The sequence below is a fragment of the Cyanistes caeruleus genome, chromosome 4 (assembly GCF_971803275.1).
Source record: "Cyanistes caeruleus chromosome 4, bCyaCae1.hap1.1, whole genome shotgun sequence".
NCBI lineage: Eukaryota > Metazoa > Chordata > Aves > Passeriformes > Paridae > Cyanistes > Cyanistes caeruleus.
In genome coordinates, this window is record NC_141704.1 from 80,992,380 (window position 1) to 81,007,020 (window position 14,641).

The 14,641-nt window shown below is 38.5% G+C and overlaps 1 protein-coding gene across 2 annotated transcripts in view; it reads right to left on the reverse strand.

The window, feature by feature from the left end:
• PTPRO (protein tyrosine phosphatase receptor type O) overlaps positions 1 to 14,641 on the reverse strand; it is a 143,481-nt gene that overhangs the window by 47,929 nt on the left and 80,911 nt on the right. For both annotated transcript variants that reach the window (XM_086886000.1, XM_086885999.1), the window contains exons 3-6: positions 7,860 to 8,018; positions 5,856 to 6,008; positions 3,182 to 3,628; positions 2,631 to 2,792 (exon numbers count right to left, since the gene is read on the reverse strand). In XM_086886000.1, the coding sequence (XP_086742126.1) occupies positions 2,631 to 2,792; positions 3,182 to 3,628; positions 5,856 to 6,008; positions 7,860 to 8,018 (921 nt within the window). The remainder of the gene's footprint in view (positions 1 to 2,630; positions 2,793 to 3,181; positions 3,629 to 5,855; positions 6,009 to 7,859; positions 8,019 to 14,641) is intronic.

A 14,641-nucleotide genomic window follows, 5' to 3' on the forward strand; every position in this document is an offset into this window, starting at 1 on the left:
CAAGCCACTCCACCCACTGGAGGCACACAAGTTCCAACAGCTTCCTTTCAGGGAATTATTTAGGGCTGGTGAGGGAGGCTGGATGGGCAGCTGTCCACCCCCAGAGCCAGCAGAGGTGGCAGCCCCTGGGACACAGCCTGAGCACAGCCCATGACAAGAGAAACGTGGCTGTCTGAAAATTCAGATTGCACTATTCTCTGCTGCTTACCAGAAACCACCCAGCAGGAGCAGATTTGCTCCAAGGGAACGCTTAAAAGCGCCCACAGCCAATAATGTACAGATCATTGACCAAAATTAAAGGATAAGCACACAGATTTTTTTGCCTCTCCACATGCTAGCACACCCTGCAAGCACACCACAGCCTCCAAGCATGAAAATCAAGTTCACAGGGGTCACCACAGTGAAGAATCTCACTCTTCATCAGACTTTTTGGAGCACTTGGTTGAGAACACAACTTTAAATATAGATAAAAGAACAGTTTGGAAGAGAACTTCAGCTAGACCTGGTCAAAATTTCATATTTCCTGAAAATAGCCCGTTTTTCTTGTCACTTTTAAACAATACTTGTGACTGTTCTCTCCTTGACATTCTTCCTCCGTGCAACTCTAATGGTAATTTACATTTATTGATAAAATGAGACAAATGTCAGAGCAAGAATGTGGTTTAAGATCAGCCTATAAGATTTGACAGCTATCTGTGTGGAACAAAAATATGTAACACAAGCCAGTAATTTGACAGGATGATTCACCAACCAAGCAATACAAGGAAAAGATAAGACTGACACAGTGGGCAAAATTTATTCACAGCCTCAGACCCACACCCATGCAGGTAAAAAAGAGGAATTTTATCATTAGATTATTCTCTGGAGGCAGAGGATGTACAAGTAGCTCTCACTATTCAGAAACTGTTTCAAATTGGCATTTAAGGGAGCAGAGCTACCTCATGTCATGATGCAGAGCTGTAGTCCCCACACAAAAAGCCTTCCTGATCAGACTCAGACACAGGAATGGAAAAGCAATTTCAACCTAAGGGTATTATTTGTTCATATCTCCAATTTGGCATTCTACCAAAATAAAAGATAAAATCTATCTAAAATACTAAGGGCCTTGCCTTTGACACAATAAATAAGACAACTGCTGAGATCCCTCATTTTGTTGTAAAAGCCTGCAAAACTGACTGAAAAAAACCCCAAAATAAACAAAGGTTCTTTATGTGTTACATGTAAAATTAAAATATTGTTGCTTTCCTGTAACACCTTAATACTTTATCCACAATGAGATTTAGGTTCATCCTTAATCTGGCCATCCACACCCCTGTTCTTTGGATTAACAAATCCTCATTTCTCTCAGGTCCACACTTCATGGAGGACACTGCATTAAATACTGCTTAATGAAAATAAAATCCATCACACCTTTCAAAATGGAACAATATTTGGTACTAATAGCAATGCTACATGTATCTTTATCTGCTCTAATGTTTTTCATATAATGAAGTTGTCTAACTATTCCTAAAGAAAAACAGAAGACAGTGAAATTACAGCAGCAGAGACTCTCTCCCTCATGTGCTGTCTTCTGGATGTTTTCCAATTATTGTTTCTTTCAACTATAAAGTTGTTAAAAATGGGAGCAGCAGTGGAATTGCTACATGCAGACCAGCATTATGATAAATTCAAGTCTAAATACTTAGTGTTTGTAAATGTTATGAGCTACTAAAGGCACAATTTTTATTCATAAGATACTGAAATAATTCACTACATTTCCTATTAATATGATTTTTTTACTGCCAGCTTTGGCTACTGTGTCTTGTTGCAGCATTCATGGTTTAGGAAGGCATTGTTTTTCCACATGCAAAATTGTGCAGTGCTGCAAGTATTCCCCTGTCTCATTCTATAGGCATTTTGTAGGGTATATCTATTTCCTTTTGCAGAAAAAGGCACAAAGGTGACCACAGCCATTAGAAGGATAATGATCTGAATTCACCAACACCTGTCTCACTTGCTGGTCTAATTGTCAGTCATGGTATTAGTTTACACAGTAGTGTATTATTACTTTGTCTTTTACTCAATCTCCAGTTAAGAAACTCTGGGACTCTACAGGGAAATAATAAATTACTTTTCCTCCTTTGAATTTAGCAGGCTGAACCACTTCATCTACTGTAATTTGCCCTGTGTTCTCTCAGAGACCATGCAATTTCAGAGTTCAGTGTTTAATTGTGCAATTCCCACACTCTCAGCCTGTGCTGCCCTTCGTCCCTAACACAGCACATACTCCAACAGTAAGGAAGTTAAATATTTCCAAGGCACTCTATAACCACCAAGTTAATTCTTGGAATTAAATCCTCACTGTGAGAGATGCAAAAGGGAAACTCTGAACTGTTTCACTTCTGAACACTGATTCTGTCACATCACTTCCTCTCAGTTCTTAAGAGTGCCAAGGTGGCACAACAAAAGCCTATCCAAGCAGGTTGCAATGTTTTAACATATTTGCACTATATTTCCTTCTCTGGCACAAGGAATTCCAGAAGATCAGAGCCTAGTGATCCATCAGCACGTGCCAGAAATGCCACAGTGGTCAAAATACATTACAGCTATGTTGCTCAAGGAGAAAAAGAGGATTTTGGTGGGATACTTACTGATGTAAAAACTAAGTGTTTTTGCTGATTGACTTCCCCGAACTTCACAAGAGCCAGAGGAGCTAAATGTTGTTACAGACAATTTATATTTTCCTGGTTCTTTCAGTTCAGCCACAAATTTGTGAGTGTCCTCACTCACTGTCAAAAATTCTGTGGAGTTCTCTAAATCAAGGGGGGAAAAAAGAGTGTGGATTATTTGAAATTTGAAAGCTTCCAGACACCAAGAAAATTACTTACATCAGAAATGCTAATCTTGTTTCAACTGTGGGGTTAAAAGGAATCCCTTTTAAAGGACTACATTCAAACAGTGAAGCAATATGTACAACAGTATAAATCTTGCTTAAAAAAAGAGAACTGCAAACTGCAGTTTACTCCTCCTCTCTTACTTTTATGTTGCCCAGCCAGAAGTAGATACCACCCAATGCAAAAACTCCTCGAGAAATACATGGGATCTGAAGCACAATACTAGATAATTAATGATTTGAAGAGGAGACAGCCACCAATGGAATTACAGAAAAGAAGGATGAGAAGGGCACAAAGCTCTGCTTTACCTTCCCTTTCAATATTGATGTGGAAACCATCAAACGCAGTGGGGGGCTTTGGGGGCAGCCAGGTCAGCACCATCTGCACAGGAAGGAAGGGAGGGGGCTCTGCAGTGGCTCTGCCAGAGGTGTTGGCATCACTGGCTGCATAATCACTGGAAACCACGCTGACAAACTCCTCTTCCCCCTCGGATGACTCGGCCTCGCTGGACCACCAGGCTGGCTGCGAGGTGCTCTCGTCCTCGGAGCTGTTGGCGCGCTCATCCAGCCAGGCTGCAGATGTGTTTGCTGCTGGAATTTCAGCTGGGCTCGCAGAAGGATGGCTGACCTTCTCTTGCCTGATGAGTTCTGGCGCTCCCATGAAGGATTCTTCGGCAAAATTCCCACTGTGCTCTTCCCAGTCGTTTCTGTTGATCGGCACGATCTGAACAGAGATGTTTCGAGGTGGGTAAGGAACTGAAAGAGAAGCAAGGGGGAGTCTTTTAATAGGTTTGTTCTGTGCACCTTTAAATGTATGAATTCCACAGACAAATACCATTCTTCTAGGGATTGCTTGAAATAACTTGCTCTTACTAATATCCTCCCTTCTCTTCTGGTATATATTCTTATATATTTCTATATACTTCTACATTACTTCAGTATTACTTATAAAATAAATAAATAAACAAATAGATAAATATAACATAATATAATATAATATAATATAATATAATATAATATAATATAATATAATATAATATAACATAATATAATATAATACAATATAATATAACATAACATAACATAACATAACATAATATAACATAACATAACATAACATAACATAACATAATATAATATATAAAATGTATAATATTATATACACATAAATACATAATAGGTATAAAATACATAATATATAAACAACACATATAAAATATATATGTTCTCTATAATATGCCTAATTTATAATATATAATGATATATACATATTTTATATGTAATATAATGTAAATATATTAATGTTACAAAATTAACTATATTAATGTAAATAATATAATGTAAATTATATATTTTACAATTTTATAAATTTTATATATTTTATATGTTATTATTTTATATTTTAAATTTATATATTTTATTTATATATATATATATATATATATAAAATATATATATAATATATATACTTAATACTTCTATATTCTATATACTTACTATACTTCTGGTATATATTGATATACCAGAAGTGATGGTAGTGGGATCAAGATGAGTATAAATTCACAGCATCATCACAATTAAAGAATGCCAGGAAGTAAAGTAGATGTGAAGTCACATTAAATCAAACTTCAGTGCTATTGTAACAGCAAGGCTACTCTAGTGTGAATTTTTAACAGCAAATTAACATTTATTTTATTGTGTCTTCCAGGAAGATCTCAATCATGGGAAAAAAAAACACCTCTGTAGAAATGAATTAAAATATATATATATATATATATATACATATGTAAAAGTAATATATGGCATAGCTCATATTTAAAAAAATAACCTTCACAATGCTGTAGGGCTTTACATATGCTTTTAGCAGCCACCTTTTCACAAGCATTAAACATCAGTTTAAATTTTAATATTTGTGAAAGCTTGATCTTAAGATTTGGGTCTCCACAAGACAAGATTCTGGCACGCAAGGAAGATACTTCAGCTGCTGCCAGGAGGTGAACACAGAATTTTGTCTGTCTCACTGTAATTGCTTGTCTGCCTCTCCTTACACACTCTAAGTGTGAGTAGCCTCTGCAAATAATTTTGCCTGGCACCTTTTAAAGCTGGCACTTTACAGCACACTAATTTGTCCAACTCCCAGCCACAGCCACCAATAGAAAACCAGACTCTACATTCTCATTTCATGTGAAAAATGAGAGATGGACAAGCAGCAGGAAAAAGAAAAAAAAGCTATCCCTGTTGGTTGTGGCTCAATATCTCAACAATAATATTCAGGATCTTCAGGACAGAACTCAGCTGGCATCAGTTGGCTTAGTTGTGTCCAAGGCAGTGGACCAACATCAGCGTATTCATCTGAAGATTTGGCCTTTTGATTTTACGACTGGTTCATTTCACTTTGGACCCTGATAAATGTCTGCGGTCCAAGAGATTAACAAAAAAGTTTTGGGCACCGTCCCAGGACCAAATTAAATTAGTTCTGGACCCTGAACAAATGCAATTTTCAGCCTTTGCAACATTGCTGTCTTGGAAATTAAAAGTTCATGCTTCAGGGCACAAACTGGCCGCCAAGTCGGGCAGCTCCGACATTCTTCTCCGTGATGGAAAAGTGCACAACGAGGAAGGTCTTCTCGAGCAGTTCAGCTCTGATTCACTGCACAAGGAGACAGACCAGCAGACACAGATCAATAGTCTGCTCACTGCAGCTATTCCTGTGGCTTAAAAATTAATTCCTAGCGCAAGGCCTGGCATATCTCATGTGAAGCAGAAGTTATTTTCTGAGAAGCAAGCTTTGTAACAGAAACACTCACACAAATTTCCTCCTGCACTGTTTGCATACACAAGCCTATGGAATAAGCACAGCATCATCCCAGGACTGCTCCCACACGGACCCTGCTCTCTGTGGGGTCGATCCCCTTCCCACAGCAACAAGGAAAGCAGAAATACAGACTTGGAAGAAGAAATGGTGTGGAAGAATTTTCTTTACCTGTTCTGTGCTGTTTGGGCTCATGCTGGACCCCACTGTATTCCACCAGCGTGCTCTTGTTGAAGGTTGCTTCTGATACCAACTGAAAGGTGATGTTACTGTAGCATATGCCTGGCAGCCAGTGATTGAAAACTGTTTTACCTTTAAAGAAATCTGCAAAAGGTTTAAACAGAAAAGAAAAAAGAAAAAAAAAAAAAAAGAGGATAATGCATCAAATGTTCACTTTTTGATAATGTGACTGCACGTGGTGAATGGGCAATGTTTTAGAGGTTTAAACATTTTTCAGCCTGCTCTGAGACATGAAATTGTAATAATTCAGTTTGCCAACACTTTTCCTGGCTGTCAAAGCCACTTTGCTACCAGAAAAAAGAAAGAAAAAAAAAAAGAGAAAAGCAAAAAAAAAAGGCCCCAGCACAAGAAACATGAGCTGCTTTTCACTGGTGAGGGAACAGAATCTGGCAACCTGCTCCCCATGACACTGAATATCTCAAAGAGCATCTGACAGTTCCTGCAGACCTTTAACTGCTGCACGCAAAAGCCTCTTAGGTCTTTTGCTGACTGAGGCACCGCGTTTGTGGGAGATGCTCAAAGGAACATCCTCCTGCCATCCAGCGCTGCCCAGGGCTCAGCTCACACCTGGGGGCTGAAGAGAACTTGCTTAGGGCTATCTGGCTGTGGGAAGGAGTGTGCAAGCTGATTAGTGAGTCTCTTAATTTAGGATGACTCTTTTATTTATCAGCAGCTTTAGCGTTACAGCCCCCGGAACCATCTATTAACTGTAGAAGAGAAAAATTACTGCTGGTATCCCTCTTGTTCTCTGCAAAGAGGTCACCTATATATTTTCTGCTATGATCCAGACTTTATCCTTCCTAATTTCTGGCACTTTACAGCATTGAAAATGGGATTTCTAGCCCCACTTTGTACTGAAGCAAAGAAAGTCCCAGATTCTCTGATCTCCTTCCGGAGGCGTGTATCTCCCTCTGCTGACTTTAAAGTGAGTTTGCAGTGACCAGTCTTCTATTCTGTTCTTTCTTCCATTCTTCTATTTTAGGAATTTAATTCAGTGCCTAAAATTCAATTCAGCACCTCCTGGGTTGCAGAAAGGCATTTTACTGCCACTGTGGGATGTTAAATCATTGAGGTTTCAGGGTCCATAGGGCATGTGGGTGCCCTCCTCACCTCTTAGGGTGCTTCCCACAGGACATTTATAGTCCCATTTCTATCTCTGAAACAGATACTGTGCTTAAGCTATACTGCAGGGCAAAAATTGTAAACGAATACATGAAGAAATAAAAAAAGGAAGTTATGAAGAAATGAAATAGAAAGCAGAATTTGCTCTTGTTTAGATCATTCAGGTGGTTAGGTTGGTTGTTTGCTCAGGCTGACTGTCTAGACTGTTAGATTGATTACCCTCGATTGGATTGTTTTAAGAACATTGAAATTTCTGTTGTGCAGCAGGGTTTATTAGCTTAGGGACAACACTGAATGCTGCACTAATGTGCTACACAGCACTGGGTCACTGCATGGGGATACAGAGCCAGCAGGTTTGATCCTGTGCCAACAATCAGGTTTATTGAATGGGTTTCCCTCCTCTGGGACATCCCAGAGCTTTCCTGCCAGCCACAGACCAAAGAGGAAGCCTTGGCCAGAGGGAAGAGCCTGGGAGCTTTTGTGTTGCTTTGATCTGTCACAGAAGCACCAGTGACTGGGGATGCCTTCCCAGGCTGATTTCAGACTGAATACAAAAATCCAGACCACCAAGTCTTCCTCTAAAATCCAAAAGAGAGGGAACATCACTAGAACTAGGACTCTAGCGATTTAAAAATCCCAAGTGAACCACCAGCTCAATTCCAAGACCCATGCCTTACTTCACGATATAAAAGCTATTATCTAAGCACATTACCAGAAACACAAATCATTATATAAATACATGTCAAAAGGCCACTGTTTAAAATGTTTCCAGCAGAGTTAGTATTACATTTTGGTGAGATAGTTTCCCCCTACCTTTGTACAGCATTGTTCGGTAGTCTTTTCCTTCCCAGTAGCTTATATTGACCCTGGTAAAAACATTATATTTCTCTGGGTATTGAATTTCAAACAACACTCCTGTTTCTGGAGATGGTTTGTAATCGTAGATAGAAACATTGCTCACAGGAAGTGGTTCTAAAGGGTAGAAAAACAAAAGGGAAGAAAAAGGAAGAAAGGAACAGCAGATTAACAGGTAAACTGAGTTATTTGCACATAGACAATACCAATGAAAAGAGATGGTTTTGTAGGTATGGCACAGGCACTCTTAAATCTACCAGGAGATATTTCTTCACTGAGGTGTGGGGCAAAGCTACCTGGGGCATTGTCAAAGCCAGTATTTCTATATTCCCCCTCCCTTCCAAGAATGACACTTCTTAACACTTCTGCTTTAACAGAAAAATTTCCATATTTGACATTATTATTTAAGCACTCACAGTCATCACCTCAGAAACATTTTCATCTTTAATACTTGTCAATCATGTAAGAGTGCCCAGACAAAATTAACACAACACTTGGAACTGTTTGTGACTTCAGCATAAATGCAGAGCTTTTAAGATGAGCTGAGAAAATTATCAGTGTAATGGCCAAAGGAAGCTACATGAATAAAGACTTCCCTATTTTGGTATCTGAACATTTCTTTATTTCATGGGTAGTTATACAGTCCCCATTCCTACCATGTGAGAGGGCCACCAGCCTTATCTGCTTATCCACATCAAACTTGTTCAAAATCAACTGTACCACTACCATTATTTTACAGATGAAGACCTGAGGTACAGAGAAGTAAAGTGGTTTATTGGAGGGCACAGGGAGGAGGTAAGTCAGGAACTGCTGCTCTAGTGCTCTGAACTCAGAGTCAGGCCACAAAAAGTAAGAACAATATCCTGTGATCTGGAATCCAGAGCAGCATAGCTCCATCAGCCATGTCAGTTCACTGCTGCTGGGAGTCTGGATTGCTGCTGACAATGAGAGCCACATCTTTATTCTGCCTTCTCTGTTCATAAAAAACCCCAAGACAAACTACAAGAAAAAAACACCTTTTGTTCAATGCTTTTCTCATCAAGAAAAACTTGACAGCAGCCCAATTATCCTGTGGTTAAGAGGTCCAAGCACAAGGTTATACTGTTAGCTAAAATCTGTCATAGTAACATATTTTAATAGAGATAGTTAATGCAATTATGCCTACATCTTTATAAAAATTAGCATATTGATTTAGTTCTTGCACACTATAGGGATCAGATTGCAAAATTCAGGCTGTTGATTAGTACAGCCTTACAGGATCCATTTGAGTTCAAAATTCTGCTGCTGTAGGCCCTGGAGAAAAACTAATAAAATATTTTTCCCCAAAGAGCACACAGTCACAACGGGCAAGAGAAAGAGTAGGTGAAATGGGAAAATCAGAATCAAATGTGGAATTGTCCCACAGGAGGTGGAGTAGGTTAATCAAAGATGGAAAAGCAAGACTGTAGTGAAAGAGAAAATTAAATCCCAATGACCAGAAGAGCATTTTCACTACAGCTTTAAGTTGGTGATGAGAAACAGAGAAGAAAGAACAACTGGGAATAAAACCATAGATGCAAACAGAATCTCTCACCAATGTGTTGTCATTTCTAACTTTGCCAAAGCATGGAAATGCAATAGTGTGGGATCATTAAACTATTTCTCGTGGCAAAGGCACTTCGTTATCTTCAGATATATATCAGTATATTTGCACATTAACTACTTACAAAGAGAAACTCCCCATCTCACAGATATTAACTTCATTGATAGGACCTGTGAAAATTCTGCTATTTCATGGTAGCCTGGAAAAGAGCAGGAGTAAAGCAGAGCACAGGAAACAAAGCCTACCCCCTTCTTACTGCCAAAGCTCTTCCCCTTTTATTCTATAATAAATAGTGGAAATGACTACCCACATGACCAGAGGGGTCATATCACAGCTCACACAGCACATGAGAGTAGTTTAAATGTCAATAACAATCTCTAAATAGCACAGTGCTTGTGTGCAGTCATCTCTCACGTTAGCGGGTGCGCCCTGGGCTTCCTCCCGCTATCTCATTCACATCTGAGGTCTCCTCATTTCTGAAAGAGCTACTGAAACTTTCTTATGCCAGTGATTCAATTACCCCATTTATTCCTTAGTACAACAAATCAAATAAAGGATGGAAGCTATATTCATTTTTTAATCCAAATGATTTTTCCTCCTGATGCTTTGATTTAATTAACCAACAATTGAATTAAGCGGTAATCACCACAGACTCCCTTTCGTGTCGCTATCTTCCGCTCACCATCCTCTCCTTCCTCATGGCTGAGGCTAGCAGAGCTGCATGAGTGACATAATGCAATTTAAAGATTCTTCCATTATCTTACTTCCTTCAGCACCAAATCTTCATATCAAAAGCTATTTGCACACTGTGAAATTAAAAGAACGCTCAGCAGATAACCATCATGTTCTGTCTTTCACTTACTAACTGCTCCTAGGGTTATTAAAATTAAAGAATATGTAAAATGCCACTCTTTACTATCTATATTTATAATTCAGAGCCTAAACAGTCTGGTCTTTTTAATTTTACTATTTTCAGTGAGTAGGATCCAGCTTGTCAGAGATCTCAGTGGCTGTCAAGAAATAGCCTAAATAAAGTGGAACCACAGAAATATAATACTTAGAGCTTTATAAAAGCTCTTTACTATGCTGAAGTCATATTACAGAAGGGACTTAGAGCATTTCAATATGCCTCTAATAGTTTAAAGTACCTCTTCACTTACAATCTCTTTATTTTTAGACTTGGAGATTATATTACAAACACATAGACAAGACTGCAGGATCAAGACCTGAAAATGCCATTTTTCTTAGTGTCTCAGAATCTACTTTTTCTGTAGCAGCTGCTTTCCCATTTTATCTGTTTACAGGAAACTCAACTTCTCTGTTTATCCTGGACTTTCCAGCATTTTGCATTTAGCATATAACTTGCATTACACAAGCATCAAGATAGCATAATAAATGTGCCTAACATCTTCTTCCAATGCCCTGGAAAATTCTGAATACTAAATCCTCCATTAATGTATTCAGCCTGTATCAGATGCACTAATATTTGCAATTCAGGGAGGGAAAGAGAAGAAAAAAGTGCTGTGAAAATAAGTACCATATTTCAATCCAAATCATTTTGTTTGTAATATGTGTAGATTGGCTCACTCTACAAATGGAATTAATGATTGATTATTGCTGTAGTTTAGAATAGAGCATTACATGTGGGACTGAGATCTTTCACTTCTCACATTGGAACCCAGATGAATCATTATTTACCTGCATATTGTGACTTTTATAAAAAAGATGCTCTGTTAATGGAGTGACCAAACCCCGTGGGTAATTCCCTTTATTCACAGGAAGAAGTTGTGAATTATGTAATTTTCTCCCCAGGATGACACTATTAATGTAGCTGTATGATTACTGGGAATAAGGCACAGCCAAGGTAAAGCTTCCATTACGCTGTAAACTTTAGGAGGTTTTATCTCTTGTTAAAAAGAAACCATCTTTGAGATTAAAGTTCAATACTTGGGAACATAACGTTCGAGTTTATGACAGGTAATATTGTGATATTGTAATATAGGTGATATTGTGCTATTGCTTATGAAGGGAGCAATAATATAAGTGAAAATAGTACCTGAGCAATGATGACACACAGTGTAATTCCTACATGGCCACATAAGGTGATAAATAAAAAGATGACACAATCAAAAAAAAAATGTCACAAAGGCATAGCTATTGTTCTTGAACAGATTTAGGCCAATTATTTAGATCCTCCTTACAATGCAAATTACAGCAGGAAATCATATAGTTGCAATTCTTTCTGCTTCTTTGATTCTGATGGAGAAGTTTTTTTCACCCTTAAAAGAGGATAACATGGTTTATATGATGGGAAAAGATGAGCACTGATGGACCCAGATGCTGCTCTGAGTTGCATTTCAAAATTAGGGCTGCCACTGCTAACCAGCCTTTTTTTAAAGGCATTTCATATCATCCTTTAAGAAAGAAAAACATGAAGGGCTAAAGTTTCACATTTCAGTAGGGACAAAAACCCCTCTGAAGCTCTGAGTTAAAGAACTCTGATCCATTAACAAGCCAGAGGAAAGGATTGGACCTGCTGAATCACTTCCTGCAGCATCTGGCACAATGACAACGGAGCATTAAGTGGGTCTAATGCCAATTACTTTCTGAGGGCTGGAGATCAGAGTCCTGTTGGCCTCTCGAGAAGAATATTTTTGTAGGAGATACAGAGGCAGAACCCTCCCTAAAGGGAATATATTTCACAGTCATGCATGTAAGGGACCATCAGCTTTTGAAACAATGAGATGTTTTACCACTCAAAACTCCTAATCATCAGCTAAAATAGAAGCCAGGCAGAGCTGCTCTTAATTACCATCAGAGATCCTCAGATCCAGATTTCTCCAATTCCCAGCAGAGACACAATTTTTCCTGCAGCACACAATAGCTTTGCAATGTACTGCTTTCCCCATTCCTTCAAATGTATAAACAGTTTTTCTTTCACAATATAAAGTTGGCAGTGAATATGGAACAAAAATAAAAAAGAAGATGCTATATGGGCTCGTATTAATATATATTACCCTGGGAAGAATAAAATAAGGCTTCAAGGTGGGAAAATGTAGGATGAGTGAGACTATCAGTCACCAGTTTTACAGATATTCTCTTTATTTCATAAACTACTTTAAAATCAATTAGTAATAAGGTGGAATTTTCAGTCAAATATTTTAAAACACTAAGTAAATTGTACGAATTCCAGAGTTACTTCATCCCCATCAAAAAGCTGCTCCAAGAGCAGAGAAAAGCAGGCTTGAAAGAGTTGTGTTAGATACCAGAACTACTTCAACATTGTCCAGACTGAGGGCTGGCAGGAAGGTCGCTTTGACAGGCACAGCACAATTGCACTCACAGGAATCCAGCCAGAAGGGCGAGATTCTCACAACTATTCTTGTCAAAACCATTGCAAGGATCTTTGAAAAGCAGGCAGGGCTTCCTTTTATCTCCTTCAGGGAAGTACTGAGCCCAATTTGCTGAACACAACTTTGCTACAGAATCAGAGTCAAAAGGGTGCTAAAATTCCATGTTACAGGTTTCTTATCTAAGAGTTTTTAAACAGCTCATCCTTTTCATTACAACAACCTGGACCACAGAGCCTAAACAAGGAAATTCTGTCGTTTGTGGTGTTTTGAGAAAACCCTGAAATTATTCCAATCAGAGACAAGCAGAACTGTGCAGTCTTGTAGAAAAGGACCAAATTAACAATGGAAACCTCAAAAAGAATGTATGCACATGAATATGTGCATGGATGACGTGCTCACATGCGAGACAAGGAGGTGATCCAAGACAGCCAGGATGGCTGCATTAAGGGCAAATTGTGCCTGACAAATCTGGAGGTTTACATTGAATGTGAGGAAAAGCTTCACTGAAAAGGTGGTCAGGCATTGGAATAAGCTGTCCAAGGAACTGGTTGAGTTGTCATCCCTGGAAGTGTTCAAAAAATACGTGGAGGTGGCACCTGGGGACATGGTCTGGTGGTGAACTTGACAGTGTTGGGTTAATGCTTGAACTTGATTATCTTAGAGGTCTTTTCCAGCCTAAATGATATTATGATTCTATGTTATAGGTATATTTATGTGACATGATTTTGTATTTTTATATGTACATATTTATGGCCATATATTTATATGAAGAGTAACACATATATGCCTATATCTAATGTATAAAATATAAATTTTGTTAGCTTTTCAATGCTTTTCTGGCCAGAAACCTTTAAGGGGTAAAACAAAAGGCTTCTCTTAAATAGGTTCTTCTCTTGCTTTTGCTTGCCAATTCCCTTAGATGTATCATATTGATGGGAGATGTGAACAGGAAAATGTCATCAGGATACACCATCGGAAAGCAGAGGTCTTTCATGACTCTCACTGAATTTCTAAGTAGGCAATGTCTTTGAGGGACCTTGGTCTCATTTTGATGAACACTTTTTGGGTAAATTCAGCTCTGTGTGAAACTCAGACCTCAGAAAGGCTGGATCTCCTTTGCAGACTCCAGGAGACCCCAAAAAACTCTTGTGAGCACTGCCTTGGGAATAACCACACTGGCATCACTGCCTATCCTGCTTGATTTATTTTGTGGCAGCCTGATGAATGGGGTCAATCTGCCACTGATAAAGCTCTCCTGATACCAATGGAGTTAGAACAGGAATTAATTTGGTACTGGAAGGTAATTGCAGTGTGCCATTCTTTCATGTGTAAGATATAGATGGAGTAATTGAGATAGTTACATGTCTTTGTATGATTAAATAAACCAAGAATATTAAACAATCAGAGAGCATAAGGCAAAAAGAAAAATGTAAATCTATCCTAATTATTGTCTGCCAAAAAAATCAAGTTGATAGCCATAAAATTATGTAAAACAGGCAGTGAACAATACCAATAAGAGGGGGAAAAAAACCCAACAACAAACATTTTTGTAAGAGAAACCAGTACAGGAGTATTAAGATCTCTTCTCAAAACCTGAAGGGTGCTGAAACACCTTAAAAAGCCCACCCTATCACCTATGAAAAGCTGTCTTTTCATTCCAAATTTCATTTCAGTTCTGTAGCCTTGAGCTCCAAAAGATGAACTTAGGAGCAAAGGCTGCCACAAGAGAGCCAGCACCCATCAGTCTGCCTGACAGAAAATATCAGGGAGGAGAGTGGATCCTTTCCCTTCCAAAGCTCCCAATT